Consider the following 10,033-nt stretch of genomic DNA (forward strand, 5'->3'; position numbering starts at 1 on the left):
TCCCCGGGGGACGTGGAGCCTCAGCATTCCTCTCATTCCTCCCTCGCGACAATCAGCCTGTGAGCCTTTATGAGCCACACTCCGTCTGCTCACTCACACACAGTCACACATGCGCGTGGACTGGATTTGTGCACTCCAGGAGCAATCCGGGGGCATTTTGCTGGAGTTTTAAGTGTTCGTCTTTGTGTGATGTGACCAGGATTTGGTAAGTTTGCAATGTTTCATTGGGACTATTTTTTTTTTTTGCTTCTTTAGGGGACCTGGTGCACAACGGCGCAATAATATCAACTCAAGAAAAAAAAAAACAAAAAAAAAAGAAATTTGTAAACAATATAACTACATACAGTATATTCCTTGTTTTTTTTTTTTTTTTTTACTTTGCATGTTTTAATTTTTTATTTATTGGAACTAAAAAAAAAAAATCATATTTTTTGAATGTTCAAGAATATTTGCATTTAATCTTTAGGTTACGCATCCCACATTCATAGTAAAAGTAGACCATTCATTTGAATCTTGGTCAGTTTTGCACATTTTTACATTACACGTTTTTCAATTTTACATTTTTAGAAAAAAACATTTAAAATGGTCTTTTCATTTTTTTTAAATGTTTCAAAATATTTACATTTCCCTTTTAGTTCACACTATTGTATTGACGCAAAATTCGATCCAATGTGAAATACATTTTTTTGTTTAACTCACAAAATACTAAGTTGAGATGAAAAACATAAGAGGAAAAAAAAACAATTTTATTTTTACACTTTGTTATATTTTCAACACCATTTATGAAATAAGTGTCTATTTGTATGTTACAATCATTGTCTTATACAGATATAAAAAATATAAAAACAAAAATGTCATTTTTGTGTAATACTTACAAGATTGACATCGGCACTATTTTGTATGATGATACCTTATAAAAGTGCCCCCAAACGTGGCTGATGTGGAGAGCTTATCTCTTTGCCTGTTTCCGAAAACCATCTGGTGACGTCTGCTTGTGTTGAGTAGTTGACCTACTGGCCTACCATTTGAGGAACTATTTCATCTGTTGGGTAAGGGTTTTATTTAACTGATTTATAGGGCTGATGGTTGTTGTAGCATGGAATCAGTTGAATGGGGCTGAATAATAATAATAATAAAGATAAAATCAAAGGACCCATGGAAATGGCCAAATTGGCCTTGAAAGGGCCAATTTAAACCAAAATGGCAGACGACCTGTGTTTTTTAGCATGGCTTCTTGAGACTTTTTTGTGGGTCTAACTCATAGTAGACATGTCTACCAATTATCGTTTTGCTGAGTGAAATTGGCTCTCGGAGATGAATTTTAGAAGGAAAAAAAAAAAAAAAAAGTACCCTCAAGACAGTTGAATTGGTGTGACTGGACCCCTGCCAAACCGAGATTTTCCTGACCCTAAAAGAAAAGGTCAAGGGATCGGTGGTCTGACCACTTTGGTTTTCCTTTATATTCCTTGAAATCCGTGACGTTCCTAGAGCGTTGTCCGTCTGTCTTGTATACGAGGTTGGAATTTGGTAGCATAGGGACCACATCTCTAGGAAAAGGGGGACCCCTGGAAAACGGCCACTTCGGGTCCAAATGACAGACGTCCCGTGTCTCATCGAGTATGGCTTCAGGGGCAGATTTTGTTTTTTTTTCAAATCCCAGGTGGGCGGTCTGACCCGGACGAATGGGTTGATCATCTGACATCATTCCTTGTGATTTGATACTTGTTTTGTGTGGGTCTACTCATGACTTACTAAAATTCATGAATCCAAGTGAAATTGGCTTTGGGGTATGAATTTTTGAAAAACAAAATCCCCAAATTTAAATGCCGCTTCAAACTAAAAATGGCAGACACCCTTTGGTCTTTTTGGCCACGGCTCCTCGAGAAAGTCCACTCATCGCAGACATGCCCACCAAATTTCATGTTTGCTGTGTGAAACTGACTTTGGGGGCTGAATAAAAAACAAAAAAAGCTGACATACTGACGGTACGGGACCGGTTACCTGACAAGTTGTTTTTTCCTTCAGATTCCTTGTGATCCGTGCCGTTCCTCAAGTCCGCCCCAAGACCCCGCCTTCTCGGACATGAGAACCGCCGAAGCCCCCCCCGGGACGGTCCTGCACCGCCTCATCCGAGAGCAGCTCCGCTTCGGCAACCTGACCGACACCCGCGCCCTGCTGGCCATCCAACAACAGGCCCTGCGCGGTAGCGGCGGCGGTTGCGGGAGTCCTCGCTCTTCCCTGGAGAGCCTGACCCAGGACGAGTGCCAGTACCTGCACTTGTCCACCCGGCAGGACCCCCAAGGCCAGGAATATCAGGGAAGCTGCGTTCATCTGGAAAACCCCTTGGGGATTCCCTACCACCAGGAGGAGCTTCCCACCTACGAGGAGGCCAGGGTGCACTCGCAGTACCTGAAAGGGGAGCTGGACTCCGGCGTGGACGTGCACTGGGATGCGAAGAGGGAGCACGCCCGCTCCCTCAGCGAGCGCCTCATGCGGCTCACCCTGGAAAGGAGCGCGCCGCCCGCAAACGTCCCGGCCACGAGCTTCTCGCAGAGTTTTCCGCAGCTGTACAATGCGGCCGGCCCACCTCGAGGGGACCCCCCGGGGCCGCCGCCCGGGTACCCGCCCCGGGAGCAGGGGGTGTATTTCCTAGAACCTACCGCGCCTCCACCCTTCTACTCTCAGCACAGGTAGCTCGACGGTTGACCGCCTGTAGTCCTACCTCACATTCCGCGCCCGCTGAACTCGATTCCGTCCACCAGGAACGCCAGCGTTCCGGCGATGGCGCCGTCCGGGGATGAGGGTGACGCCCTGAGGCAGGAAAACCGCAGGCTGCGGCAGGAAGTGGACATCTACGCAGAGAAGGCCGCACGCCTGCAGAAGGTAAACGATGGGAAATCTGTTGAGGCTTCTTTTTTTTTTGTCTTCGCCTCCTTCATTCTTCTGTCTTTCCCTCCCTGTTCCTTTCCTTCCCCCTTGATTTCTTCCTTCCTTCCTTCCTTCCTTCCATCCTTCTTTCCCTTTTTTTTCTTTTCGTCTTTATTCGAGTCTTGCTTCCATCCTTTCTTATATCTTTCCTGAAGTATTTTCTTCTCCCTCTTTTCTTCTTCCTTGCACTGTTCCTCCTTGTTTTGTGATCACATTTTTCTTTTTTCTGCTTCTCTCTCTCGCTCCAGATTTCTTTGTCCTTCCATTCTTACACATACAGCATTTAGCGTCTTCTTTCCCTCTACCATTCCTTTTTATTCCCATCTTTCATTTCCTCCGTGCACTCCTCGACGGTTTCGTTGACGTTTAAATGACATCTCCCGCCAGCTGGAGAATGAGATAGCGAGGATCTCGGAGGCGTACGAGACTCTGATGAAGGGCTCGGCCAAGCGCGAAGCTCTGGAGAAGACCATGAGGAACAAGCTCGAGGCCCAGATGAAGAGGATGCACGACTTCAACCGGGACCTCAGAGGTACAACGCGGCTCCGAACCCTAACTTGAAGCCGTAACGATGATGTCCGTGGGTTGTTTTCCAGAACAAGTGTGCGCGGCCGCCAAGCAGCGAGCGGACAAGGAAGCGGAATGCTCCGAACACAAGCAACACGTCTTCCTCAAGCTACTTGAACAAAGTGAGTTCATCGGGAGAACTCAGGCCTGATTTGAGACCCTAATGCTTGTTTGAAACTCTAAACCTGGCTTGAACCCTTCATTTGAAACCCTAACCCTGGGACAAAACTCTCGCTCCTCCTTGTAACCCTCATTTAAAACCATAACCCTTATTTGAAACCCTAACCCAGGCTTGAAGTCATACATTGACAAATTGAAACCTACTTTGTCACCGTAACCCAAACAAACCCATCACAGACATTTTGGGGATGTGCGTCGTATGATCGCCTTCAGGCGACACGCACACACACGCGCCAGACTGCGGTTGTGCTCGTTTGTGGAGTGGACGCAGCTCGAACAATAGCAGGGCGTTGATTTCGTCGTCTCTCTGGCGCGCTCTCTCGTCGATATTTTCAGTTTGTTGTTTACTCGGCGTTCCGCGGAGGCATTCCACAGCTTTTGGCAGTACAAAGCTGCGCCTTGTGTGTGTGTGTGTGTGTGTGTGCGTAAGTGGATCAGAGGAAGTCTGCATTCCCCTGGCAAGCATGCACTCACAGCACAGGGGGGCTTTCGAAGTGACACATCAGTTTCTGTTTCATTGAGGAGTTCACGGAAAACAAGTGAAAAAGCGGCAGTGTGCCTGCCAGGACAGTAGTTGGCGACGTCACTTGATGTTAGCTGCAGTCGTGCCATACGCTTGCTTTTACTTCGAAACCCTAACCTAGGTTTGAAATCGTTACCTGTCTCGAAACTCTAATTTGAAACCCTTTCCCTTGTTTTAAACCCTAACCGTGGCTTGAAACCCTGACTTGAAACTCTAAATTTGTTCTTTCAAACCTTTTCTCGTGTCGTCACATTGTCAGTCAGATTAAAGTGTTTGTGTCTGTTCTGAGTGTAGTTTCAGTCAAGTTTCTTTAACTCGGCGTAAACGTGCGTCCAGATGAGGAGCAGCTGCGCGAGCGCGAGCGTCTGGAGAAGTCCATCCAGAACCTGCGGGTGTCGGCAGAGGAGAGCCAGCGCGGGCGCGAGCTACTCGAGAAGGCGCTGCTCTCGGCACACGCCCGCAACCGGCAGCTGGAGGACGAGCTGCACAGGAAGCGTGCATACGTGGAGAAGGTGGAGCGCCTCCAGAGCTCGCTGGGCCATCTGCAGGCAGCCTGCGAGAAGCGGGAAGAGCTGGAGATGCGACTGCGCACACGCTTAGAGCAAGAACTCAAAAGTATGCGAGCGCAACAGGTGAGGAACACTTTTTTTTTTCCTTCCCCCTTTTCTGTTACGCTGAACCATCCGTGGATACCGAGACACCCAAAATCTCAATTCGCACACTTCCTTACATCGCACAAGGAGATCTGCGAGAAGTGAAACTCGCCCCGCCACAATTGTCAATTCTTTCAAAACGTCAGTGATCAACAGACCACCGAAACACCCAAAGTCACGATTCCGGCACTTCCCGACGCCGTAGAAGGATTAAGGGCGATAGAATTGGAAAGCTTAACCCTTAAAGTTCAGGGGCAGACGGTAAATTGATCCTGACATGGTAGGAGGACAACGGTGGTACCGTTGGAAAGTCCAGTCCAAAAAGAGTCAATTCATCCTTGTATGATTTTCCGTTTCATCAAATGTTAACAATTCGTTGACAACAAAAACACCCAAAATCCCGGGTCGGATAGATTGATCTCCATCGAAACTGAAGCCTAAAATTGTTGGGGTAAACGTAAATTCATCCAGGTATGACCGTCCGTTTTTTTCTAACGTATCGCTAACGTCCCCCGTCTTGCTTTTAGAATCAGACCTTGGGTCCAGTGGCTCCGGAGCTGAGCTCCTCCCTGTCACGACAGCAGCTGAGGGAGCGCGAGGAGCGTATTCTGGCCTTGGAGGCCGACATCACCAAGTGGGAACAGAAATACCTGGAGGAGAGCACCATGAGACAGTTTGCCATGGACGCCGCCGCCACGGCTGCAGCGCAGCGGTACAAAGCGTGGCAGGGTGCTCGGAAACCTCCCGGTCAGCCATCGAGCGACTTTAAGAGTTTTTGTTTCCTTGCAGAGATACCACCATCATCAACAACTCGCCTCGACATTCGCCCGACAGCAGTTTTAACGAGGACCTGCCTCTGACCAATCACAGACATCAGGAGATGGAGAGCAGGTACACACTTGTTGCCACCTTGTCAAAGGGAAGTTCTACCGTTGATCATCCAAAAATGTTAGAAAACCTACTCAAAGGGAGAACTGAATCATTCCAAATTTCAGATTTCAGGTATGTTTACCCGAGAACAATTAGATTGCTTAAGGTCACGTGGACTAGTTCCAGGTCCTGAACAGAATCCCAATAAAAAGAAAATCAAATGCATCCCTGTATGACATTCATTTTTGTTTTATTTCTCCGCCCCCCCCCCCCCCCCCCCATTTACCACTAAAACCCTTCAAATCCTAATTTTGATACGTCTCAATGTCGTCGGAAGATGAAGGTGGTACCGTTGGAGAGCTCAGCCCTAAATTGGCTTAAATTATGATTTCGGGAATCGTTTACCCGATTTTACGATCAGATCACTTTGGGTGACGTTGACCTGCAAAAGTTTTACTCGATAACAGGTCAGATCCAGGACTTTCCACACTTTGAGGACCAACAGAATTCCCCTAAAATTGACTTTCCAAGATATCAAGTTCTCTGTTTCCGGCTGATATGGAAGAATCTGAATGTTTTGTGTTCTGCGTTATCCATCAGATATGATGATTGTGTGACAAGATGGCCTTTGTGTTTTGAAAATAACGCCTCTAATAAGTACACAAATAAAATCTCGGGTAATACTTTATTTATCGACTAACATTACTGCCCGTGTGTGTCGATCCAGGATCCGAGCCCTTCACGCGCAGCTCCTGGAGAAGGACGCCATGATCAAGGTCCTTCAGCAGCGCTCCAAGTGGGACCAGCGCAAGCCGGAGAAACAAGGCCTTCGGCCGGCCAGGTCCGTCCCGTCCGTCGCCACGGCGGCCGGCGGTACCGAGACTAAAGGTGAGCGCTCCCCCCCTACGCCCCCTCCCCTCTTTAACACAGCGCTGTGACCGACTTGCAACGGTATCAAGCGACAACTGGCCGCCAGACAGAATGTAGGACGCCGTAAGAAAAAAAGGAGACGGAGGCGGGCCCCTCAAATAGACGAGGCGTTTTTAAGATGGAATGCGTGTCATCGACCGCCTTCAGAATAGCCCCGTTCCAGAATAGTCACGGGACGGGAAGAACTCAGCGTGTAAATGGGGATGTAAGCAGGGGTAATGAAGCCACTTCTTTCTTTGTCCGCATCCGCAGGAAGGAGCCTCTCGGATGACAAGACAGGTGGTGCCGTACTGCGACACGAGCGTGCCAGCCGGGACCCCAGCACCCGATGTGACCAACTCCAGCCATCCGGAACCTTGCTGGTTGCCGCCTCTGGTGGGTTTACTACGTTAAGCGTTTGACAACCGTCGGTTGTCTGCTCTTTTTAAACCATTTGATACAATCTGAGCAGCGATTTGCAAAGGCAAAAGGTTTGGGTTGAGGTCTAGGGCCTGAGATAAGGACTTGGTTAAGGGAAGGGGATAGAATTTGGGGATTAGGATCAAGAGTTCATTGTTTTGGGTTTAGGATTTAATTTACGGTTAGATGGTTAGGCTTGTGGTTTAGGGTAAGGGTTTTATTATTTAGGTTTATGGGTTAGGGTTAAGGATTAGAGATTCGGGGTTAGGTTTAGCTTTACCATTTGAGAGTGTGGGTTTATTGGTTAGGGTTAGGTTTAAGAGTAAGGGTTAGGGGTTAGTTTTAGTGTTTGGATTTCAGAGTTTGGGTTTATGGCTAAGGGTTTAGTGTTATAGTAAGGTTTAGCGTTTGGGTTGTAGAGTTTAGGCTTATGGGTTAGAGCAGGGGTTCCCCAACCACCGGTACCACCGGCCATTTGTTACCAGGCCACACGGTCCGACTGAAGAGGTTTTTTTTTCCTCATTTTTATTCTTTTTATTGATCATCAGAGTCTGAAAGAAGTTCCGTTTTGAAAATCAGGTGCATCTACCTTTGCCTTTGTCCAAACACTTTTCCCAGTCATGCGATATGGGGGAAAAAGTAAGCCCACAAGCTAGCAAAAAGGAGTAAATAAAGAAATGTGTTGAGAAAGCTTCTTTGAAAATTGGAACCGGCTAAATATTGAGACAAAAGAAAAGCCTCCAACTTCCAAGAAACCTAAAATTGTGTTTGAAACCATATCGGTAACCCTACACAACGTTTGGGTTTCTTGCAAGTTGACTCCCACGCACCGAAACTGCTCTGCGTCATATATTGCGACAGGCTTCCAAATGAGGCAACGAAGACTTTAGGTTTCGGATGATAGTTTTTGGGTGCAGGTTCGAGGTTAGCGTAGGTTTGGGGTGATCAATTCCACAGTCAGGCAACACAAGGTCAGGGCCGATTACTTTGGACTTTAGCGTACCAAAGCCGTTACCTTTGTGACGACGATGTCTGTTTATCTGCTGTCCCGTGCAGACACTTCGGAGGAAACCCAGCCGGGAGGACTCAAAGCCGTGGAGAGCGTCAACAACACAACTGACTCAGAGATGGTGGAGATCCTCATTTGAAGTTTTTCCAGTCATGTCGCTGTATCTTATTTATTTCGAAAGTGTCATTGCTGCTCATTTGTATTGTGTCGCCCATTTAAGGGGTCCTTTTAATTTAAAATAATGGGAGTGATTGCCGATGTCCTCGGTGGAGGCATCCGGTGTGTTTGTGGGTTGTTCTGTGTGACAGGACGATGTATATTTCACTTTATTTATCTTCGAGGATGTAAAGTTTACAAACCTCTGAATGCGGAGCGGCTTTAGAAGATCCAACCCGAAAGAAAGTATACAGCGGTCGTGCTTATCGCCATCTTCTCCACTTGTCGGTGGGGTGTGTTGTATTTCCGAATGCACCGCGGCACTTGCAATGGATTTTCGCATGACGCTGGAACGTACTCGATGTCAATGTTGCTTGACAAGGAGACAAGATGGCGACGATACAGAAATGTTATTTCACTATAATCAACATCTCCAACATTTTAGGGAATATCTGTCTAGTGCAGCATTAGATATACTGCAGGGGTTAGGTTTAGGTTTTTTTTTGGTTAGGCTTGGGGTTCGGGTTATGAGGTAGGATTTAGGTTTGAAGGTTAGGGGCTATGGTAAGGCTTAGGGCTCGATTAGGTTTAGGGTTTAGGTTCAGCGTTTAGGCTTCACGCGGGTCAGAACTTCTAGCTCTGAAGCTAATATTTGCGGTCTTGTAGCGCAAATTCCCCCCTGGCCTGGCCTCGCCTCGCCCCCTGCCCTGGAAGCTAATCTTCTCACATTCCTAGCCGAGGGAGTGAGGAGAGAGAGAGAGAGAGAGAGAGAAAAAAAAAAAAAAAAGTCTATCTAAAGCGGGGAATGTGAAGTCCCTTCGCCCTCGTTAAAACGTTGCGCATTCTCCGCTTGAGATGGACTTTGGTTTCCACCATCCGCCAAACTCCAAGTTTGCCTGCAATGTGTTTTCTATTAAACTGGAATGCCCACTCTGGAAGGGGGGGAAATACCGCCCCAGTACGCTAATCCAGTTTTGGACCTGTCGCTGTTTGTGTCAGCGGGGGATTAGCCACATGTAAATTCTGACATTTAATGGCCCGTTACACTTCGTGCTTTTCCATCAAACAGACTCACACACACACGCACAATATGAATGAATGCATTTGCTGGTCAGCGCAGTGTAACAGATTGACTGGAATGACCCCTCGGCTCCCTCGGAATTTGTTTACATGGAAGTGAAAAGTTAATATATATTGTTTTTCTCCATTCATAAGCTTGCGTTTGTGGTGTTTTCTGGTGCCAAAGATGTACTCAGATTGTTCTGTCTTTTTATTAACGTTATAACCGGTGACGCAGACACACAAACGGTTCGGATCCCATTTGGAAATTGCTGTGAACTTTTTGTAAAGTATGTATTCCTTAATATTTCATCCACCGAGAGATTAAAGATATTAATATATGTCCTGCAAATGGCTCTTTTTGTCTGGTTTGCTCGAAAATCAATTCATCAGATTCATTTGTTAGAGTTCGGTTAGTTTAGGTTTAGATTTAGGGTTTTCGAATTTAGGTTTATGGGTAAGGTTCAGGGCGTTAGGTTTAGAGTCTAAGTTTTGGGTCGGAGGTTATGATCAGGGTTAGATTTCGGGGTGAGAGCACCGGTACTGTGGAAACGCCAGCACTTTGAGACTCGTTTTAAACTCTTTGCATTTTTAGGCTCCAAAATGTTACAACCGCTAAAACGACATCGTTTCGGATCAGTTCTCAGTTAAAACCAGTTTCATGTGAACGGACCCCGAAAGTGTCCATCTTCAGCACACTTTCCCGGCGAGATCTGGCTTTTCAGATATCTTCCGTCTTGACGTATGCAGCTGTGCTGT

General features: G+C 46.9%; 1 protein-coding gene across 1 annotated transcript; it reads left to right on the plus strand.

Moving 5' to 3' along the window:
• On the plus strand, window positions 1-9,600 carry amotl2a (angiomotin like 2a). Its single transcript, XM_061683529.1, has 11 exons — window positions 1-205; window positions 2,026-2,690; window positions 2,763-2,883; window positions 3,316-3,460; window positions 3,525-3,617; window positions 4,535-4,830; window positions 5,379-5,563; window positions 5,641-5,742; window positions 6,449-6,609; window positions 6,904-7,026; window positions 8,107-9,600. The coding sequence occupies exons 2-11, from the start codon at window positions 2,083-2,085 to the stop codon at window positions 8,196-8,198; spliced, it is 1,926 nt and encodes a 641-aa protein (XP_061539513.1). The 5' UTR covers window positions 1-205; window positions 2,026-2,082; the 3' UTR covers window positions 8,199-9,600.
• The last annotated feature ends 433 nt before the right edge of the window (window positions 9,601-10,033 follow it).

The sequence above is a fragment of the Phycodurus eques genome, chromosome 8, assembly GCF_024500275.1.
Source record: "Phycodurus eques isolate BA_2022a chromosome 8, UOR_Pequ_1.1, whole genome shotgun sequence".
NCBI classification, from domain to species: Eukaryota; Metazoa; Chordata; class Actinopteri; order Syngnathiformes; family Syngnathidae; genus Phycodurus; species Phycodurus eques.